Raw genomic sequence first — 24,828 nt, 5'->3', positions numbered from 1 at the left:
TCACTCGTACATACTAATTTGGTGCTCACAAAACATATGTTGTTCCTCTGTAGCAATCTAAAATTCATAACTGTCATTTCTGCATTATTTCTTTATAAACATTCTTGCATCTTATTTTTTTTTATTTTCTTTTTTTACCTGCAAGTCAAAAGATAAATGTTTTCAAAACACTTCTATAGATCAAACCTCTTTGAAAAAAAAGTAAAAAAATATCATTTTTTAGATTATGTGCAATATTCTGCTGCATCCTGACCAGAATAAAGTATGCGCCAGCATCAAATGCATTCTTCGCACAAATATCGCTGTTCCTTTTAAAAAGTGCTTGAAGAGCCAGTTTCAGACAGGAAAACATTTTAAAAGACCCTCTCTGGTGCACTGCATAAGAAAACAGTGTGAAACCAGACAGCTTTAAAAGATGCCTGCTGGTGTGGGTCAACATCTAACCAGTTCTCAACTGGTTTAGCCTTGGGACCCATGTTTTCCCATGCTCTCCCCGTCAAGGAATCGAACCCCAGTCCACTATACTAACGAGGAGCTATATATATTATCAAAAGATAGTACAACGGCAAATGCGACAAGTATAAAAGCCTCATTCTTTTGGGACAGTGTGCATGCAGTCAGCAGAGGCTTGCGAAGCGGAGCCAGGCGAAAGTACAAATCCCGCTTTAAAACGGACCCCATAGGGCCCTACAGTTCATTTTGATTTAATTTGACAGTTAGGGCTGCTAAACCTAGGTGAACTAATAAATGCCATGGCATAGTTTTTCTGCAAATATCTTCAAAAACAAAACAGACATGTGGGAAGCAAAGCAACATAGGAATTGTTTTCAGAGAATATATCTTGACCTAAGTAAATTTGAACTAAATATTAAATTTTTATTTGTTGGTTTATTCTTTAAATAAGAAAAACTGTGGGTGGTCTTTAGGCATTTCATGTGAAGCTTAGATGTTTTAATAATAAGTAAACAGTCTTTACAGTTAACTATGAAAAAAAGAAAAAAAAAAACTAAACTCCAATTCTAATATCTGTTATTCAGAGAACCATACTGTAGCCGATATTAAGGGGTTTTGCTCTTTGGCCTATAAATAACTAAATATGTTCAGCACACAGAAAGAGAGACATATATTGATTTTGGGTAACCTCTGTGAAAGGGTTTGGCTCCTCTGCAGGAAGAAGAGAACCAGAAAGCCCAGGTCTGAGGAACTAGGCATGCACTAGTAAACCCACTGCTGTGTCTGTTTAATCCACTCTAATCCTAAAGTCTACACACCCAGGCCCAAAACAGGCATACATTTGAAACTTTTAGAGATAAAAAGGTGGGATTTTGCTGTGTGGGTGTTTGTAGACATGTCCTCCATCTATTTCTGACTCCAGATGACTACAATATGCAATGAAGCTATAATCAATATAAGCCATAACAATTGCCCCTAGTCATCTTAAATCATTTTAAGTACCCTCTCAAGATCCAAAAAGAGAAAAAAAAGGGAAAAAATGCAATGAATACATATCCATATATTAGCCTTCCCTGCTCCCTGTGCACAATTGTATGTGTGCATGTCTGCATGTGTGCAAGACACTGAGGTTTACACTAGCATGAGCATGATTAAACATGAACATTTCAGCACCCAATTGACCATGTATGTTTTTTTTTGTTTTTTTTGTTTTGTCATCACTTCCCAATTCTTTTGCCAATTCTTCCAACATCCCTCTGATGACTTTTATGAGCCGGGAACCAACCATATTTACTTCTTTCTCATTAAAATGTTTAATTTGTTTACAGTTTTAACATGTAAATGACTTTTCAATCAGGCTATTGCTCTCATCAGCCAATATCAATTCAACACTGAAACAGGTGTGTGTGTGTGTGTGTGTGTGTGTGTGTGTGTGTGTGTGTGTGTGTGTTTGGTATAGGTTGTGTACTGGCCTGTATATAAAGATTATTTATTCTATGTCACTGTGTGCTGACATAAGATGATTTAAGGAGCACTGAAAGCTCATCTGACATGCCCCATTGGTGGTCTGTCAGGTGTGAGTGTTAATTTGACAGGTACTTTTGTACTACAGATTAATCCAATAGCAGGGGGTCCTCTCCACTTTGGATTTTCCATCATTTTACACAGGAAGTGACACCGTAGAAGATGTGAATGGGTCATGAAATGAGACAATTCTGACAAAGAGATTATTTCCTGGCAGCCCTGAGCTACAATAACCACTTATATGAAACCACGAGGAAGGGTCATGCACTGACAACACACACACACACACACACACACACACACACACACACACGTACACGTAACAGCTACACTTAATTTATATTCTAAAATCCAGAGGGGCAAAGACACATTGGAAAAATAATAAAGGATGACAACTTCTTTGTTATAGATACTGTCTGTCTGTGTGTGTGTGTGTGTGTGTGTGTGTGTGTGTGTGTGTAAGCCAGAGGGGGGTCTTTTCCCAGAGCACTTCCATCAGCAACCTGAAATTATTGTGGGAGGGGAATTTTTAAAAAGGCAAAAAGGCAAAAAAAAAAAAAAAAAACAACAACAACAAAAAAACAACAGAGCAAGGAAGCAAAAGAAACATAAGGAGGGAGGGATGCAAATGAATAAATGAAAGAATACAGGAAGAAGGAAGAAGAAAATAAATAAAACAACAACAAAAAAGAAAACAAAGGAGGGAAGGAAATTACCCTAGTAAAAAAGTCATATATTTAAAATACATTTCATACTTAGTATAGTTCAAATCTATTAAGATTTTTACTGACAGATAACTCGAGACTTACTGATTAAATATTATAATCACATTTTATTTGCACTTTTCTTAATATTAAGTCTAAAATGTGTTTAATGTCACTTTTGATGAGGATTGTATGATCTTTGCATTATATTGGTCTTGTATAGTGGTATATATTGGTCTAAGTATACCTGAAGTATACTTACAATAGTTCCACTTTAGCACAATGAAATATACTAAATATCTCTTTTATCGGACTTCAGCACCTCTTTTGGACAATTAAAGTGCATTATGTACAAAATTAGTTGTTTTAATTTAGCATACTTTAAGTATATCAGTTTAGTAAAAGTACAGCTGCAGTCTATTTTATTAAGTACATATGTACCTGTAGTATACTTTAAATTAAATAAATGTATTTCAAATACATTTAAATATATTTATAATAAATATACATTTTTTTTTTTTTACTAGGGAAGGCAGACACAAATGCAGAAAGTAATTAAAAGAATGAAGTAATTAAAAAATGAAATGAGGGAAGGAAACAATGAAGTAAGGGTTAAGATAAGAAAAGAAGCACAGAATAATAGGGGAAGAAAGAGTATATTAAATATATTTAAATTAAACATTATAAATGAGCATTATTAAATTGTTTTCTTAAAAATCCAACTAAGCCTGAGCTTCTCTATTATTTTTGTACTCTGTCTTTTTGTTTTATTTTGATTTATTATTATTACCAAAAAGCAAAAAAAAATAAAAATAAATAAAAAGGCTTCTAACAGTAGCTTGCTCTATTCTTTTTCTATCCTGTCTGTTTACATTTATTTATTATATAATTTAAAAAAAAAAAGTGTATTTTGTTAGGCTAACTGAGATTTGTTATAGCACTTATATATCTTTGCTCTTTTGTTGATTTAAATTTTGCTTCCATTGACCTCAACTGTAAGTTGCTTTGGATAAAAGCATCTGCTAAATTACTAAATGTACAGTATAAGTAAATGTAAAAAAAAAAAAAAAAAAAAAAAAAAAAAATGGAGGAAGGAAGGACAAACTGGAGGATAGAAAAACAGAAATTAAGAAGCAAAGAAAGAAGGTACAAAGAAATGAAGAGGAAAGAAAAAAACAATAAAGGAAGGGAGGAGGGAAGAACTGGAGGATGGAAATAAGGAATAACGAAACCAATGAAGAAAGGAAGGGAAAAACAGAAGGAAATAAAAGAGGAGGAATAAAATAGGAAGGAAGAAAGGAAAAGGGGGAGGGAACGATGGTTAAGGGACCACATTTACAAAGGAAGGGATGAAGAATATTAGATAATACTGCAGAACACAGGAGTGCTGATGATGGGTATTTTCACGGTGGGCTCCTCTGAGTAGATAAGATGGTCACTGAGAAGGTCACCACACACTCAATCAATACCAATCCTCACTGAGATACAATATCAATACAGAGCTTCGAGTGCAAGTCTGGTCTGTGACTACCAGACCAAAGACGACGTGAAAGAAGCAACATGAATCACACTTGTTCAGTCTGAGAGGGATTTCTGGTGTGGTGCAACACTGCCCCCTACTGTTTACTGTGTGATCTGCACAGTCTGACCAAAGGTGTCTGTGGCCAGACAAACTGCGTCACTCCATAAAACCAGTCAGCACTCTAAAAACACATTCTAATAATCCTCAGCATGACAGCATGACATCATAGCAGGCTTAGAAGTGAAAATTACTGCATATGTAATCATTTTCAAAGCAAATAATAAAAGCAGCAGCAGCAATTGCAATTGGAACCGCAGTCCATCTTCTCTCTTCTGCACTAATGAGAAAACTAAACAGGCTCTTTAATGGAGAGAAACCCACATGCTCAAGACACTGATTTGTTTTCAAGACTGGAGCACGCTGGTAAACAAATGGCTGTATGGGGGATAGACAGTTCCTTTGATGCTCTGTTCAATTCGCCCAGAGACGACGTCCTGTAGGTCAAAACTGAACAAGGAATACACTCTGAGGAAAACAACAGGCATGAATGTATGTGTGTGTGTGTGTGTGTGTGGATGCTACTCAACAAAGGCTGCTGTGATCATGTAATGCTCAATGTTGGCCTATCATCAAAAAGATGTAAAGCCATATTGTTCACTGAGCAGGCTGCTATGGGTTCGATTGTGCTTGTAAGAGAGTAAGTTTGCAGGGCTCACATTGAATAAAAAAATTTAGTATTACCATTAAAAACATAAATAACATTTTTAAATTACACTAGAAAACAGATTTATACATATAGAATAAATGTAGCCATGTTGAGCATAAGAGAGATATTAAAAAATTATTTAAAAAAATCTTACCAACCCCAAACTTTCAAACTGTAATGAATAATAATAATAATAATAATAATAATAATAATAATAATAATAATAATAATAATAATAATAATAATAATAATAATAATAAGCATTTATTTATAATCATAATTACAACTGACTCTAGAATTGTGTGCCAATAAGATTCAATACGATAAACCCAATAAGATCAAAGTATTTAGATTTATCTTCAGTTTACTCAGTCGTTTTCCCAGTGTTCTGGGTTCAAAACCAGTCAAGCTCTATCGACAGCATCTGTGAGGTGTCGTCAGTTACCACAGAAAGTCATTTGGAATCATCCCCTAGTTTTTAAAAATAAATGAAAACATTTACAAGGGAAGACTATCGGACAAGGCATTGCAACGGGATAAATGTAAAAAAATAATAATAATAATAAATAAAGTTTTGAAAGATACTCACAATATTTAAAAGTTGGAACTAGAGTAACAAAATTAACTAAATTAAATTTACTTATATTTGCTGTACAAAGTAATTAAGATTTTAACTTGTATTGATCTTGTAACACCAGTAAACTCAGTTATGTGCAAGGACACAGGAAGGTGACTTTTAATTTTAATAATATATAAAATATGTATAATATGCCTGGGTAAAATGGTATTAAATATAAAGGCAAATATTGTACAAACTAGTAATATATTTAAAATATTAACATATTTACTGACATAGTCTGTCGCTCGAGACTTACTGATATAAAAACTGTAATTGAACCTTACTTTAAGTATGCAGCACCATTATGCGAACATGAAATATCAGGCATACAGTAGTAGTTCTTTACAGGTTTTTTTTTTTTTTTGTATTCCAAAGCATGTAACAGATTTCAGCACGCCATAACACGGGCAAAACCCCACCCTTCACACAGACACACACACACACACACACACACCTTACTTCAAAACAGATCAGACTGAATATGAAAGCAGAACATTCCCCAGCAGATGACACACATTTTCACACAGAATTTTCAAACAGATGTATCATTTCTGTCAGGATATTTCTCTCCACATGCATATTCACTCTGATAAATAAGAGTGTGAATGTTGGCTGAACAGTGTGTCTGAGCTTCATGAGAAATGCAGGAGGTCTGGGAGGCAGAGATTCATTAGCGGGACGTCTCCCGTCTCGCACCTCCAGCTGTGATTCCTCTTCCAGAAACCAAATGCATCACTCACAAACACAGTCTAATGCTGTCCAGCAGATGTGAGAAAACCTCCATTTACACTGACTACCAATAAACAGCAATCTCAAAAAAAAAAAAAGGACACTGAGTGAAGGGAACAAATTGTTAAAATGTACAAAAACATTTTGGGTTGTTAAAAGTGTGCATTTTAGACATTACGTGACTATGTGCAAACAAAATCACACAAACCATGAAACAGGCTTCCCAAACACTCCACCATCTTCTGTTGACCCCTGTTTTTCTTTGTCAAACTGTCCATCCCCAAATGCCACTGGATCAGTCAGATAGCACATATTGGCAGCCATTAAGTGCTATACTCATGGTAATATTGCATAGCTAAAAAAATACACTGCATTCACAAATATGTGCTAAATAATCTACACTGTACTTTAGTTAAACTCTGATACTTATCTATAAACACCAACATATATATATATATATATATATATATATATATATATATATATATATATATATATATATATATATATATATATATATATATATATATATATATATATGAAAACTTAAAAAAACTAATTAGAAATGTAAGTAGAAATTACATTGTAATTAGAAATTAGAAATGTTTATTATGTAATAATAAAGAAAAGATGTTGAACTACTAAAATTACTACAGCTTATGAATAAATTATGATTATAAATATACTCAAAAGCACATAAAATTACTAAAACGTACACTGAAATTTAAATGTAAACTTAAAAATATAAAAAAGCTGAATCAAAATATTGGTAAATGCTATAATAGTATATAAAATAATAATAAAACAACAGTGACCCCAAACAGCCACTGACTGTCACTGCTATACAGAAAAAAAAAAATAAAAATAAAAAAAAATTATTGGAATAAAGAAAATAAAAATAAAAAACACCAATGTTTTCAAATACCTGTTCTAGTAAAATTAAAGTTAAATTAGTCCAAATAATCCAAATAATCGCAAAATGCTAATAATTATGCAATAAACCCATTCTCTCAACTTTGCAAGCACAAAGGGCTCAAGGAAATAAAATTGTCAAAATGTGTAAGGTTTCTTGGTAACACTTATGTCCTAGAGGTACACCAGATGATGTGCAGTCTGGAGAACTGCACTCAGGCAACAAAACAAAATAAATAAATGCATATTTATAATAAAAAAAAATCATGTTCATGTTTTGTATTGAATAAACATATTTAATATATTAGATGAGGACCTGCTTTTGGTTGTTTTTTTTTTTTTTTTTTTTTTTTTGCTGTCTAGAAGCACTATTGTGCCAAAGCTTCCATAGTTTTTTAGTCATGTTTTTAATTACAGCCTCTCTTGATAAATGTCTTCTCATTGTGGCACAGCATTGCCTCCAGGCAACAAAAACAACTTATTCTTAACTACTAACATTATGAGTCTTCATATCATTTGAGCATACAGATAGATTTGACACCGTTTATATACATACTTTTGACCATTTAGTGTGTCACATATTCTCCTGAAATATCCAGCACCTGTTGTCAATCACTATTTAAACATATCACTTTGAAAAAGAAAAAGTCAACAACATTACTTACTACATTATATCAAAAAAATGTTGTAACATTTATTAACAGTAGAACTTCAGTAGTACTAGGGATCATCTTCATAACCACTAGATGGCAGCCTAACATTCCAAATATCGTCTCTCACAGGAAGTACTTCTTAGATATTTTTCCATTAATGTTTCTGCTGGATTGCCTTTAGAAAGATGACTTGTTTTCAAGGGCAAAGAAAATAAAGCATATAAAGAAAGTAGTGCATATAACAGACAAGGACAAGGATGCGAGGTGGAGTGAGGGAGCTATTGATTTGGTTATATTACACAACAATTTTGGTACAATATGGTTACTTTCGAAATGGTGCATTTACAGACGACGGCACTTGGAAGTATACATTTTAAATATGTGTTCTGCTTCTACATTGGTTTGGTTTTGCTTAGCGGTGTTTTCTGTTTGTTTGTTTTGTTTTGCCAGTGTTGCGAGTTTGGGACAGGACTTGGTTCCACAGTGTTGGCACGTTACAGGGACTACAACGATTTACAAACAGCTTACTTCAAAGCAGACACACGAAATTTCAAATGGAGAAAGTCTGAGAAATTGAAAAACAACGAACAAAATGCATCACTTTACAGATGATGTCACGGCGTACCTCATATGCTGCAATAAACATTATTTGAACCGAGTGTACTCACATCAAACTCATTGAGAGCGGCAGCCAGCTCGCCGATGCCAGCGTGCCCGTGCTTCTCATCGGTGGGTGAAGTGGCCTGAGCAGAGCTGGAGATGCCCCCGATGGCCTCCTGGACCTGTTTGAAGACATAGTCCCGGTTGGCCCGTGTAGCAGCCACGTCGGGGTGGCGTAGGAAGGCCTGGGAGGCAGTATAGAGCATAGTGGCGTTCTTCTTAAGAGCCCCTCGAGCTGCTGCCATCTCATCCCTGCACTGAGGGTCTTTCAGCTCCTGGCACACACATACACAGATATCTGTTTCAGACCTGTCACTTTAAGATCTAATGCACAGATCTAATTTGCTGATACACATCCGATTTTCATCCCTGTATATAACTGTTGGTCATTTATATTGTCTAACTGCTGTCAATTGTATTACTAATTCTTACATCTTACTTCACAACAACAATCTTTGACTGTTAATATTGCATCACTCGGATGAAGAGTAAAGCCCACCTTTTTATTTGACTATCATGTTGACCTGACAAATTCTGTTAGAAAATCACAGACCGCAAAGCCTACAAAGTTATCTTAGCGTTAAATCTTTTTTCTGCACTAAAACATGTATTACTCTAACTCTTCTTCTTTTGCTTTTCAGCGGGCTGCTGCTATGTCTTCCTGACTCGCGCACTGATGTTCCATTGGGCGCAACTGGCTTTTTGAGTAGTCGCAATTCGTACCTGCATACTTTGAGGTCCAAATGCATAACTTGCTATGCAAAATATTTGCAAGTCTATTGTGTTTCGACAGGTATACAAAACGACTGTACTGTGAAGCAGATTAAAGATTAAATGGACTATGGGTTATGTATCAGTTATTTAACCGACATCCCATAATCGCACGAAAAAATTAATTAAAGACCCTTTCATGCATTCAAAGCTCTGTGAGTTTCATCATATGGATAAAATGCTATAAAAGTTAATACAAAGTCATAAACCTACCTACAATGAAAACCAAATCATTCTAATAGGCTTAATGTTTTATTTTATTTGATTTAATTAACATAAATATGCAAATATAACATACATACAGCAACATATATTCTTGGTAAGTTCCAGTACTTGATTCATATTGATCAACAGCTGTGTTTTATTCATGTTAAAAGAACAATTACTGCTTGTTCGTTGTTTCACTTTGCAACCACCTTAGCATCATTTACAATCAATATAATATCAAAACTCTTCGATGTATTACGTATTTCAGCAAAATTAACTGTATTAATGTAACGAATAATGAGTGTCTCCTGCTGGTGTCATTCACCTTTAATTTTGAGGCCATGCACTTCCTGCAACTCAGAAACACTTTTCATGTAAACAAAGCCAATAGAAGACAAGCCTGCAACCATTAGCAGAAAAAGCGGCTAAAGCTAACACTTCCGTTACATTTTCTGCAATAGCAAGAAGTACAGACCTTCTCATCTCCCTATAGACAATCTCTGGGAGAAACCTTGATGTGTGCAAGTGTCTGAGTGGAACCATGTTCCAACAAAACTGAGCTACATTTATACTGCTGCAGCTGGCTGTTTATTTTATTTTTATTTATTTATTAGAATTATTATTTGTTTTTTCAGTCTGTGGGTTGAAGCGAGACCCACCACTGGAAGACAATTCTGACCCCCTGGAACATGATTTTAGAGTGATTTTAACCCTTTAACGCATATGATCACACCGGTGTCATCAGTCTTGGCTGGTCCCTGAAACATTTGCAGTTTGCAAAATACACACTGATGTCCATAGAAACGGCAATGATGATCCTTACAAATATAATCTGACTACATGTTTTAATTGATATCATATACAGATCGTGTAGGTAATTATACAGTTTACTCTGTTCTTCTCCCAGTTTACTGGAGAACTACTTTAACGTGTTTCGGGAGAAGAGGACGAATTTGCATGTTGTAAATCCCACAGCTCGGATTCAGCTGGAACTAACACGACGGCGCCCATCACCCGATATAGATCAAAACGGTTGAAATAAAAGGGTTTAAACGAAGAAATACATTCAATTGCACATATTTCAGAATCGTAATATGAGATATCTCGTAATATAGTGAGCATGTTTGTGAATATTTTGAATAAAACAGGAAAAATGAAATAAAAGCAATCCATGCATCAGATCTATTGCGGCTGCGTTGTGTTACATGACAAGCATGACGCATCGCCATGGAAACATTCTAAAATAACGCCTAAAAAAACTCAAACCGGGTTAATAGCCATTTTCTTCTGGAACACAACTGGGTTAGTTTTGAACAGCAATGGGGCATTTTTTTTTTTTTACACAGACATGGCAACCCTGGAGTGGAGGTCAACAGTTTCCAAAGAGTGGAAGGAATATTACTGTATTTATTCTGTTTCAGGTATGGTACTGTATGTTCATCATTTTACAGTAACAACGCTTGCAAACTTGCACTATGCTGCAAATTTATCTATTTTGATGAGAGAAAAGCAGATGTATGCGTTTGAGAAAATATTACATATACCTTTAAAAGATAAATGTCACAGTGGATGAGAACAGTTCCTATTCTGTTTTTATTTGAGCTCCATACGATAATGATCTTGCCATTTACTGTCACTGTTAGTAACTTTTTATTGGAAGGATTGCATTTAATCAATTTACTTCAAAAATGTAACATCAACAAAATTTTTGGTTTGGATTGTTTGGTAACCAAGCAGTAAGGTACAAGAGTCCATGCTTTGTTGTTAATGCGTCACAGCTGAAGCCTATTTACCTGCCTATTAAAGGGGGGGTGAAATGCTCGTTTTCACTAAATATCCTGTTAATCTTGAGTACCTATAGAGTAGTACTGCATCCTTCATAACTCCAAAAAGTCTTTAGTTTTATTATATTCATAAGAGAAAGATAATCTGTACCGATTTTTCCTGGAAATACACGAGTGGCTGGAGGCGTGACGTGTGGGCGGAGCTAAAGAATCACGAGCGCCAGTAGGCTTTTGCGTTGAACGCGTCTGGAAGCTGTGACACCGTGAGGACAAAACCAACCAAAACAAACCATGGCTAACAGTCAGATTCAGCGTATATTTATGATCCAGAATCAGATCCAGAGGCTGAAATTGAACAAGAGCAGCATCAGCAATCAGTCTCTATGTGGTATGTACTGAAACTGTATATATTTGCTTAGCGGTTTTGGAAAATGACTAAATTCCACTTTCTTTGTCGTCTTTTTTTTTTAAGCTGTACATGTGGAAAGTGCAGTTTGATGACAACATCGCATGTTGTTTACTTGATGTGCTTACGCGCCGATAGCTAAGCTAACAACACAGAGATATTTGAAGCAGTTTTACTCATGCAGTTTGATGACAACGTTGCATGTTGTTTACTTGATGTGCCTACACGCCGATAGCTAAGTTAATAACACAGAGATATTTGAAGCAGTTTTACTCACCGCATGTGGTTCCAACAATCGATCGTGACCCTTTTTCGTTGGGACTGCATTATTCTTAAGAAATAAACGATGTGCAAATCCGGCGTCAAACTGGGCCTTGTTTGTAAAACAAGCATCTTCGAAATGCAGGGAACAAACAAAAACACTTGCACAACTCCGTTGATGCTCTGTAAAAATAAACTCCATCCACTGGTCCCTTAATGCTGTTTTTTTTTTGGTAATCTGTGCAGGGTTGTCTTGCCCTGGCAACCAAAAACACACTCCTTTTGTGACATTTCGCGACGCTCTCGCTCTGATCAATGAAGTCTGTTGTGCTCTCAGTGCTCTGCTATACGGGAGCGCGCGCTCTTCCGGCAGACGTGCCCTCAGGACCCATATAAGGAAATTCCGCTCCATCTAACGTCACACAGAGCCATACTCGAAAAAAACTTTCCGAAACTTGTGATAAACCGGAAGTAGTATTTTTGGAACAGAAATACTCCTTCAAACGTACAACTTAATTTTTGAAACTTTGTCCATGTTTAGCATGGGAATCCAACTCTTTAACAGAGTAAAAAACTCAGTATGCATGAAATAGCATTTCACCCCCCCTTTAAGGGTTCCCTTCAGCAAAGACCTAAGCGCGTTCACACCAAGAATGATAATTATAAAGAAAACGATATTAGTGTCCACACCAGCGAATGTTATCGTCTGTTTATTCTAAGCGCACCTGTCTGCTGCTTTAAATCCTCAAGCTCGTTACAGCAGGATGGATTCTGATTGGCTGTCAAGATTTGTATCGTTCAACAGCTGAAAAAAAAAAATGAAATGAAAATGAAAATGATTCCAACAATATCGTTTCTCTATCTTTTTCAAAATAGTCTTAGAACTATTTTTAGAACTATATCTTTATCATTATCTTTATAGTTATCATGCTTGGTGTGAACGGGCCTTTACACACAGCATCGCTTCTTGTACCTTACTGCTTATTTTATAGATAGATAGATAGATAGATAGATAGATAGATAGATAGATAGATAGATAGATAGATAGATAGATAGATAGATAGATAGATAGATAGATAGATAGATAGATAACAATTGTGATATTTAATAATACCTGCTGTCTGCGAGCAGCAACATAGTTGAGTTTGACCATCTCTTTCCCAAACTCCTTAAAGCGATTGGCCAAGTCCTGCTCATTGGTAGCGTTCTTGACGGCTTCTAGAGCTTCTTCCACCTGTAAATCAACACGCACACACATACAAACATCCAACTGTTTAAACATCATCCATAAAATGAAAAGTAGTAGAAAAGTTCTAAAAAGCACTTTAACTGATGTGGCTGTGTGACCGTTAACTTTTGTTGTGCTTATTATTGGTTCTCCTGGGACAGTTTTCACTCTCCATAATGAGACTAGCAGAAGAACAAAGGAGGTGTTTTGTCCCTTGTGATAAATCTAAAAGTTTCTCAACCTCATCCTACACTCTAAAAGCTCTCCTTTTCACAACCATTAAGTTTCACAGATCTTAGTTCTCAAATTTGTTTAATGATTATATAACAGGGAGGCCACTGGTAAACAGAAAAAGTGTTTTAAAGTGTTTTTATAGCCGGTGGGGAACAAAAATCGAAATAGTGGAACTAGAAGGATTATGGATTATGGATGTGAAAAAGATACAAGAGAAAAAAGCCTAAATTCTATACCATAAATATAAATGTGAAATATGGAGCCTAATTGATGACCAGAAGCAAGTGCATTTTAATAGTCTGTTGCAAAGTTAACATATGCGCAAAGCAAATAAACAGCAGGATTCGAGATAAAGACAGTTTCTTTGTACTACAATACATTTCATTTCCTGTGCCCTAGAAATAGGTCTCCTTGGATATCGCAACAATTGAGAGGCGGGTCTGGCTTGTTAAGAAGTAATAATGTTTATAGTGGCTAGCTGAGAGTGGGGAGGTAAACACGGAAAAATAAAATGAAATAGACAAATACACTGTGATGAATTTCATGAACTGCAACTGTGGAAAAATAATGGCCAGTGAGAAATGAATAAGAAGCAAACATACGATCTTGAGGTGAGCCAGGAGCCTCATGACGTCAGCCATGTCAGCCAGGATGAGGAGGCGAGTGACAGCAGAAAGGAGGGCACGGGCGGCACGGACCATGGTGCCACGTTTCACAGAGGAGCAGGGGTCATCCGCAAACTCTGAGGAGGCCATGTGCATCGTCTCACCTACACAGAGACAAAAAACAACCAAGACAAAAGCAAACAACATATGTTTAGAGTTCCACCAAAACAGCAAATCCCTTGTGCTGTCTAGCATTTTTAATTCGGAACTCACTAAAGCTGCATGGACATGTCAAAAGTTTATTTATAGCTGTGCATCTGTTTACCAGTGAAATAAACTGATTAGTGAAACAGTCACTTCAGAAACCAGCGTACAAGGGGCTGATGGTGTCTGCACTGTAAAACCGAACAGTAATTTCATTAATCAAATGAAATGAGTTAATTGCACTCAAATAATAATTAAAGTTCATTGGACTTAATTTAAATAAGTTCTGTAAGCTCAAAATTTTTGTTGTAGTAAGGTGAACTTAAAATTATTGCGTTTTCTAGTTCCCAGCATGCTTTGTATCAGAAAACAAGGAAAATAAATGTAGAAATTTAGTGTTATTTTGTGTGATTTTACACGAGATTAACATAGAGGGACAAAAGTTAGTACTTAAATGTTGTGTTATGTTAGAATTTACAAAGGTTTCTGTGGTCCCACTTTATGTTAGGTGGCCTTAACTACTATGTACTTACATAAAAAAAATAAGTACAATGTACTTATTGTGTTCATATTGTATTGTAAAACACTTTTGCTACTATTGAGGTGGGATAGGGGTAAGGTTAGGGAGAGGGTTTGAGGTATGGGTAAGTTTAAGGGTGGGTTAAGGTGTAAAGTATGGGTCAACAGTGTAATTATAAATGTAATTACAGAAATTAAATACTAAATATAAGTACAATGTGAAAACATGTATGTACACAATAAGTACATTGTACTAAATTATTAATGAAAATGGAAATACATAGTAGTTAAGGCCACTTAATATAAAGTGGGTCCCAAAATATTAAATATGAGTGTATTTCCAACATTATATGAGTTGATTATAAGTATAAGTTGAGAAATATTAATATTTATAAGATAACACTGAGATAATTTAAGGCAACTGGAAATGTAATTTTACATTTTATGTAAACTTAAAACATTTAAAAACACCACTTAAATGTTTTTGTGTAGTCTGTTACAAAATATTTTTTGCAGTTCTGTGAAGAATTTTATGACAATTTAACAACAAAAGCAGATCAATATGCAGAAAATAAAGTCTAGAACAAAAAGCCATTTGTAGACTGGCACAGGAGTGATGGAAGCAGCTTTTTAATTCCCTTTCATTTTGATTGACAGTACTAGATGACCATGCACCTCCTGAACTTTAATGTATTCAAAAGCAGCACTTTCTATCTATTTATGTGTTATACTTCTGAGAAAAAGAAGCTTGATTCAGACTGTCAGAATGTTACTGTGGTATGCTTGCTGAAGTAAAAATGAGCAATTTGTCTCAAGGTTCACTGACAGAATCTATTAATGACCCTACAGTAAGTGGACTCCCACTTTCCATCTGAACAGGAGCCGCAGGCGGGACAGAGTTGATTAATGAAAGCTCACAAAGAGCCCGGCTGAGACATTAGCAAATGTCACTGAATCTGAAAATGATATAAAGAGAAGAAAGATTGTGGCAAACGGACTTCCCAGAGTCTAGGGAAAGAGAGAATATTTGTTTTTAAGCCTGTACCTGCTCTGTGTGGGTGAACACTTGCGTGCACATAATAAATATGGCTGTACTTTTGTATATGTGCGTGTTCTGCCGTTTTTCTCACAATGAACTGAAACGACAGAATGCCAGCTATTCTTAACAAAGCCTTGCTGCTGCCCCTCCACTTCCAGGGGAAATGTCAGCACTGTCCTCTGGCTCTGTGCACTGCTGTGGCAGCTCTACCTTCACGGATTACCACAGAAGGTTATAATCTTATTTCCATCCTGTATAATTTAACCAAGTCAAAAGAACAGACACATTCAGGCAAATTCTCATCCAAGCTATGTGAAGCAATCCTTATTTTTGCAACAATGTTATATATATTCACCTCACTCTGACAGAAATGTGTGGTATGATGGAGTCATCTAGTTTTGTATTATTTAAGACAAAACACAGTGACTGATAAAATGTTGAGATGAATGGGAATATTAACATATTTGACCAGGTTTTATGGACCTTGAAAGAGCAACTTAAATAGGACAGCATTAGATGAATAGCCTATTGATCCCTGAGATGACCCTCAGCTCTCATTACTCTCATTACTGTTTTCATCTTGTGCATTGTCTTTTTACTCCATTTGTCCTTCTGAAACACAAAAATACAGTATATTATTAAATAATAATAAAAAAAAAAAAAAAAAAAAAAAAAAACAAGCTGGACAGGACAAAAAAAAATGCACTTTAACTTTTTTGGAAATATCTTAATATGGAATTTTGCATTGAAGAGCTCATGTGGGAGGGTGATGAGCAGCTAGCAGCAGTATAAAATGACTGGCATTTTTGTTGTGTCTGTTTGTTTGGTCTTATAATTTACTACTAGTAGCTTAAAGAATTACTTCACATCCAGAATAAAAAAAAAATGAAAATGTATTCACCCCCATGTTTTCCAAGATGTTCATGTGTTTTTTCTTCAGTCGAAAATAAATTAAAGTTTTTGAAGAAAACATTCCAGGATTTTTCTCCATATAGTAGACTTCATCAGGGACCAAGAGTTAAAGGTGCAAATTGCAGTTTCAATGCAGCTTCAAAGGGCTCTACAAGATCCCAGCCGAGGAATAAGGGTCTTATCTAACTAAACAATCTACCATTTTATAATAATAATAATAATAATAAATAATAATAATAATAGTACACGAGTGCATGATTCGTGAGATTGAGCTAGTGCAAGACAAGCATTTGTGCATCTTGTTAAAATATGATATATATATATATATATATATATATATATATATATATATATATATATATATATATATATATATATATATATATATATATATTAATATTATTTTTATTTATTTATTTATTTATTTATTTATTTTTGGAAAATGACCAATAGTATTACTAAATTAGACCCTTATTCCTCGGCTGAGGTCATGTAGAGTCCTTTGAAGCTGAACTGAACTTTGGACCCAGTGACCACTACTGAAGTTCAATATATGGAGAAAAATACTGGAATTGTTTTTTTGTTTTTTTTTTCAAATTTTTTTTTTATTACTTTTCAACTAAAGGAATAAAGTCATGAACATATTGGATGACATAGGAGTGAGTAAATTATCAGTAAATTATTTTTTTTTTATTCTGGAAGTGAACTAATCCTTTGGTTGTCTTTTGTTCAAAAGTTTCACTAAGTAATTTTTCATTGTCATTAAATGAATAAATCAATAACTGTGGGACACAAGTGACAATTACATACATAATTACTTAACGACAGACGGTCAGCCTTGGGAGTGGTAAGCCACTCGGACCATTATGTCCAACCTGTGTTCATTAACCTCATCCCAGTTATAGGTCAGCTTGCTAATGGTCCACACAGAGTATTTTAACACACTTCATTATGCCCCTGCAGCCGGGGCTTGGCTCAGTCTCCATCGGTCAGTCCCTTACCTACAGTACCTCATAACGCTTGTTTATTTTCACCAAAAATTACTCTAAAAACTCAGTGAACAGGGATATCTCACTGCGGACCTGTGGTAAAATATAGACTGCCTTATGTAAGATTTTTAAAATGTGCTCTTGCCAAGACTGCCAAAAAAAGAAAAAGGAACTGTAGTATAATATTATAATTATCTTTTTATATTTCTATGACTTTTTAAAGGCCTGAAATAACTTATTTTAAAATTTCCCAATATTTCCAGGTTTCCCATGAATGTGAGAAATGTGACATTTCTCTTACACTGATTTTCTTCTTTGTTTTTCTCTGAATTAGTTCATATTTAAAGTCCCAGAAAGAGACAGCGAATTGTCCCAGACTCCCATTAATATTATATTAGCAAGTAATTTAATCCACCACCAAACTAAACAAATTAAATAAAGATTTCACATTCATTACCTCAAAGATTCTTCAAAACAAACCACAAAAAGAGAAAACAGATTATTATTAATACACTACAATGACAGCTAATACATTTTAGTATTTGGGGTTTAAAAGTGTATTTTTTCTTGTCTTCGCAACCTCATAATTGCTGCTCGGCTGTGTTTATGGGATGATGAATGCTCTGTGAAACACCATCAATAACTATTTGCCATTTTCATAGAGGTAATTTGGCTGAGCAAACACTTACTTCAGTCCAAACCAATGAGCATGAAAGTGCTGGAAAGGGACACAGTGTGTATGGTAAGAGAAAATGTGGTAAGAGAGAGAGAGAGTGTGTGTTTAATGTGCTGCCAGATAAGGGCTGTACATAATACAGGACTTATAGGTGAAAAATGAACAGAAAACTTTAGCTTAGCTGTCTGAAAACTACAGCACACAGGCTAAAAGCAGACAGCCTTAATAATTATATATATATATAATTAATACATGTTTGGTTGCTTTATTGGACGCCGTAACAAATAAGCAGCAGGTTTTGTTTGGGACAGTACCTCAGGGTGATAACAAGCTGCTCACCTTGCTTGCGAACGTCCTCTACAGCTGCGATAAGCTCCTCCTTCAGGTCCTGGCTGTCCTTAGCAATCTGCTCACCCTTTTCTAGAAAGTTATGTGTAGCCTGCTCCACAGACAGAGCCAGCACATGAGCTTTCTTGGAGCGGCCCTTTTTCTTACCGGATGGACCTTTGTTACTGGTGTTGACCAGGGTGGTGACCTGTGTATGAGAAGAGTCATAGATGAAGATGGATTGGGCCAAAAACTTGTTTTTATAACATTTTATATATAGTAATTATTTGTTTGTTTGTTTTCTATGTACCATTCTCGGAGCAGAATAAATAAGGCAAATCAGGTAACGTAGGTGATTTGGGACATTTAATGAAAATGCGTGATGAACACAAGCATTATCCAGCAGAAGTTTGTTTATTTCTAAACCAATGGGTCAGAAAAACCGCTGGGTTTGTTTGTTGCTTTCAGAATTGTGATTAGGTAAGGGGCCACTCACAACAATCAAAGACATCTATCTACAGTATATGCACATAGCCCAATAATAATAAAAAAAGGCAGTCAATCGCAAGGACGTGTCTATGTGAACAAACCCCAACCTCCTTCAACAGGAGTTATCATCAACTCAAGATATTTATTTATTAATTTGTTCAGTTGTCGTTCGTTCATTTGTTAGTTCAAAAATAATAAAATAAAAATAATAATTTAATTATTTAAACTTTTTTCAAAAGAAACACTTTCTTGTTGATTTTGTTGAATTTTGAACATTTTTGGCTGAAGCCGAAGGCCAAGTACCGAACACGGTTTTTCAAGGTTTTTTCCCCCAATGTATTTTGCCTTTTTTTTTTCACCATTGCACAAATTAAAGCACCACAATTAGCTTTTTACTATTTTGTCTTGCTTTAAAAAAAAAAAGCATCACGTCATTGTTTGGTATAGTTTATTCTGTCTTCTTGCTTATTTGGTTAATTTCAGTTACCGAAATATATATATATATATATAATGTTTGTTTGTTTGTTTTTTATGGACCATGTACATGAATACTACATTGAGTAACAGTGCATTTATATAAAATCAGAAAGGTATTACCATGAAATGATATTACTGTTCCATGTTATTGGCACCTTTCAGTATGGATACAATGTCTGAAGTCTTGTCTGACTTCTCGAGTGTCAAGTGCACATCTTAGTTTAACACTGCACCACATAATCAAATTTCCTCAAATTTCAGCTCATTTAGCACAAGCATGCATTTGGAAAGGGTAAAAATAACATTGCCTAGCTGCGTTGATAGAAGGGATTATTTGCATTGCAGACATTTCTGGCAATTTACCACATTTGTCTACATGATTAGATCTACACATTCCTAATTAAGCCTGCGCTGTTAAGAAACATTTTATGTGATGTATAGTGACTCGTTCAATAGTCAAGCTTTAAGCTCTCAAAGGGCCTATAAAACAATGCTGGTTTTCACGTTCATGTTTTCACTGCTGGTACCCACATTACCCAGGGTAATGCATTTTCAAGGACACCCACACTAAGTAATTACCATAATACAACAAAGGACTAACTCGAGTTCCTTGTTAAAACTCAGCCTATACAGCAGATAAAGATTAAGACCCCATTTGCCTGAACATTTATCACAGTTATTCCCAAAGACGATGCACAGAATAACACTGGATTACATTAAAGGCACATTATGTAATTTTTCACCACTAGAGGACGTATTTAAAACAAAAAAAGAGGTTTGGTGACACCGTGACTGAGCGTGGAATCATGGAAGTTGTCGTCTTCATCCCCACAGGGGCTTTTACTATGCCACAGTCACCGCTTCCACTCTTTCCGGTCGTGCGTATGTGGGGGGCAATAGCAGCGCTGTTGTATCATACTAGATACATTTGAAAGTTCTGTTAGAATGCTACTCTGTGCGGTCTTCACCGGTCTGTTAAAATGCACAGCATATTAAAGTGTCTTTGTTGTTTCCAAATCGAGGAAATCGAGGGATTATGACGTCATTGGCAGGCAACACTGACACTATGGATACGGTCAGTTTCACTAGATAAAACTGCTCATTACTCTGGATTTAAAAATTCTTCAAAACATTTGGGATAATGTAAGTACACAAGTAAAACAAAGAACACTGTTCTAGTGGTTTTTATATATTTTAATAAAAAAAAATCTTACATATTGTTCCTTTAAGAGAGGTTTAATCAAAACAAAGCATAGTTGACTCTTAAAGGAGAACATAGAAAGTGATCTGAAGTAAATTCAGCTCAGACTGGGTTAATGGTAATGAAAAACATGCCGTTGGGACAAAAGTTTGAAACGATTTTGCAAGGAAAAGCTAATGTCAGGCATAACAGTTGATATTGGCGGCAAACGCTTCATTACAGAAACGAGAAATGGCATTCAATCTAACACTCACCAATAAACAGAGTTCAGAAAGATCACATGGTACATTAAGGATAAATGAACAGACAAGACTATCATTATCAGAAAGCAAACTCTAGGAAGACCTTGGCATGAAGAAAAGATTAAAAGATTCTGGTAAGAGCTATGACAGCTATGTTGGGAATCAGCTGCATCAGACTATTCAATTATACGAATGCAGAACACTGCTGTTGACCAATCAGAATCAAGTATTTTAGAAGGCTGCCCATGCAAATAAACAATATAATCATTATCATGGTATTTATAAGGGTTGTCACATAGCAGTGTCATTACTCAATGAAGTGCAGTTTTGAATGAATCCAGTGAGCCAATGATTCAGGGACCATTTCATAAAGACAGTCACTTGCATCATTTATGAATGAATCAGCTGTTTAAATGAATAAGCTGAATTATTATTTGTGTATTTATTTATGAATGAATGAACGAACGAACGAATGAGAAGTGATTCTCAAATTGACAACAAATAGTTATTTGAGTCAATTTAACTTCAGAAAAAAAATTCTGAAAGACTTCAGTTTTTTAATCAAATTGTTTGACTAGTAAGCTCAGAAAATCTGAAAAATTCTGTAAAACTCACAAAACAAAAAGTACAAAGTAGATTTGTAAAAAAAAAAAAAAGGGGGGGGTACATATAGGTTTGGAACAACTAATAAATAATAAATCATGACAGAATAATAAATAGCGAATCATTATTACTAAGTAAATCCTTTAATCCTGCTGGATCAGATTTAAAACTTCCTGAATATTTTTTATTTTTTTTTTACTGTAAAGGAGTTTGGAATTCCAGTGAGGGAATTCCCTGACACTAGTATCATTCATAACCACACAATCAATCCCCAGCGAGACTTACCTTCTCTTGAATAACACTGTCAGTGTCAATAACAGTGTCAGCATGACAAATGGAGCACTAACATTTATAAATGAACCCCAGATCTGGTATTCTTTGTTCTATAATAATGTGAGAACAACAAAATACCACAACACTCCCACTACAGTCATTTCATAAGGACAGTGGGGAAGTTTTTAATAGTATTATGACAACAAAAGTGTAACAAATGGTAGCAATAGTAAGACAGTCAAGATTGGATTTCTGTATGAACACCACCTCCTTCCTTGTTCTATGAAATATACGGAGATGAAGTCTATCTTTCTGAGCCCATGCAGGGCATTGATTTGGCTGGCTTTACGATCATTATCATGATCTGGCCAATACTCACCATGAAAGCTGTTCAATTATATTAAGCATACATTCTATATAATACATTTATCTGTCCAAGGCTGTTTACTGGTTGTACCAGCTGATCCTGATCCAATACCAGACAGTATCTGCTGATACAGATACCAATCTGATAACAGTTTAATTTCATTTATTTATTTTTTTAATCAGTGTAGAATTACTATACCTCAGTGGGTTGACCGCATCATCACTCTTTTGTGTGCTAAACACCTAATATACCACATATGAAAACCAACAAATTAATAAATATATAATCATCATTTATGATAAAAAATAATACTTTAAGTTAGTGGATAATTCAGTAGCAAAATTTACTCTAGGGAAATCATGAGCGCACAATAATTTTATAAAAATCTAAATGTTAAGTCAAAAAAAAAAAAAAAAACAAGTGTAGGGCTAAATCTAGTAAAATATTGAACATTGCCCTTTGTATTGTTGTAAAATACATTCATGAAAAACAAGTTGGCCTAATATATTTATATATTAATTAATATACTATAAAATTAAATGTATAGCACAGTAATGAGGTAGCAACATATGATAGATAAGACAACAAGAAAAGTTATTATATCCTATATGGAGCAGCAGAAATCACTTATGCACATGATACGCTTGAAGCAACACGGAGTCACAGCAAAGCTCTGCATATAAAAGTTCAAAGCACAAAGGGAAGTGTATTTTGATGCATAGTGTATTATATCTGTGCAATAGTTTATCGACCAGTTTCTTTTAACAGTTTAAATGTCAGTTACTATGCCCATAAAGAACAATTCATAGTGTTCTCTTGTCCATGATCTAACAGAAATCCGGTAGAAAGAAACGTTAACATGCTTTAGAAACAGCACTAAACTCCAGGAAAATAATTATATGCAAAATCACAGATTTTTATCTACAAATCAAGTATAATAATAGGAAAGTGAACAATCTTGGATAAATTTTCATCGTCTTGACTGAAATAACCGAATGCAACGCACAGTTTGAATGCTGGACAGAGGATGACTGACAGACGCAGCAGAGAGAATTAAGTGAACTTGATATCAACGACTTATCCACATGGAACAGTCTCAGAACACTTGACATACAGTATAGTGCAAGGAAACTTTATGGTGCTTTATAATGATTTTGTACCTTTTGTGGTGCTTAAGAATAACACTGAATAGTATACGCACAATAGCAGATCTGTGTCGTCTGACCAATATGCAGATCCAGGAGAAAATGCCAGTATCGGAGCGATACCGATACTGAATATTGGCTCGGCACCCTCATAGTAAAACTTGGCCAAGTTTTAAGATATAATATTTAAGAGTCAGACAGACAGATTCACATATTAATTCAAATGTTACAACTAGGGTTGGGTAATACCACAAATTTTCTTTTCTATACGATACCGATACTTTTAATGGCCAGTAGCGTCGATATCGATACAGATACGATACTTCTAAACTGTTATTAGGTTATATTTATGTTTACACATGGTTCAAATATGTTTACTGTAGTGGTAACCAAGGAAATCTACAAATACTATAGTTAAATAAAATATGTTCACTTTACCAAGGTCATTGTCATAAGGGACTGCCAGTGTGCTGTTGCATGCATAAAATGCAACCTTTGTATTCAGAAAGTGTATGATTTATATTAACAATACAGAATAGAACATGAGCAACATTAACTTTTAACATTAAAATTTAAATAAATGTACTGCACAAACTAGGGTACAATTTCAAAAGGTTTATTGTGAAATAACTCAAACATATAGCCTGTTTTTTTTTTTTCTGCATTGTTCTGGGCTGCCTGTTCCAAAAACATAAATGCTTTCTTATTACAGTCTACTCTTGGGAAACACAGCTCTACTTAAATGCAGAAGTGAGTGAATGCTCTCTGTAATTGATTGATTCTGCCTTGCAACATTTGCGTGTGTTCAGATGAGCAGGAAAATCCCTTCCACACAATTATTTGCTAACATAGGTTATTTGTACAATTTAAGTCATACTGTAGGCATTATTTATAAATAAATAAAATCACTGGTAAATAAAAACACCTTAACCCCTTACTAGTAACCCCCCTTTTTTGGCATGGAGACCGAAATTACATACCCAAAATAAAAAGGTTTCTGCTCATGATTCTTTCTGACTAGATACATAATCAACCTTTGTTCACAAAGCTGACACTTTAAAGTTTACTGTTCAGGAATCAGAATCACTCAGGACTGTTATGATAATAGAGATATATAAGCTCAAACATAAAAACAAAAATAAAAATATTAAAAACATATGTTTTAAATGTATTTAAAAAAATGTTGATGTAGGAAATGAGTTTGAAAACACAGTGTAGCTAAGGCCACAAGTCTTCCAAGACTTCATAAAAAATTTCATAATCGAATCTGTAAAACTGTGAATTTTATGAAATATTTTCGAAGGCCATGTCATGTGTGTTTTTAGAGAAGGCTTATCAGATTGATTTATGGCCCTTGTCATCTCTGTAAGATCTCACATGTAAACAC

The 24,828-nt window shown here is 34.8% G+C and overlaps 1 protein-coding gene across 1 annotated transcript in view; it reads right to left on the bottom strand.

The window, feature by feature from the left end:
- Positions 1–8,135: 8,135 nt before the first annotated feature.
- The window catches only part of LOC113093272 (catenin alpha-2-like), a 71,981-nt gene continuing 55,288 nt past the window's right edge, over positions 8,136–24,828 (bottom strand). The window contains exons 3-6 of the mRNA XM_026259062.1: positions 18,657–18,852; positions 13,976–14,142; positions 13,026–13,145; positions 8,136–8,757 (exon numbers count right to left, since the gene is read on the bottom strand). Of these exons, the coding sequence (XP_026114847.1) occupies positions 8,449–8,757; positions 13,026–13,145; positions 13,976–14,142; positions 18,657–18,852 (792 nt within the window). The 3' untranslated portion in view covers positions 8,136–8,448. The remainder of the gene's footprint in view (positions 8,758–13,025; positions 13,146–13,975; positions 14,143–18,656; positions 18,853–24,828) is intronic.

Source organism: Carassius auratus, unplaced genomic scaffold (assembly GCF_003368295.1).
Source record: "Carassius auratus strain Wakin unplaced genomic scaffold, ASM336829v1 scaf_tig00214935, whole genome shotgun sequence".
Taxonomy (NCBI): Eukaryota; Metazoa; Chordata; class Actinopteri; order Cypriniformes; family Cyprinidae; genus Carassius; species Carassius auratus.
This window is presented reverse-complemented; position numbering and strand designations above follow the sequence as displayed.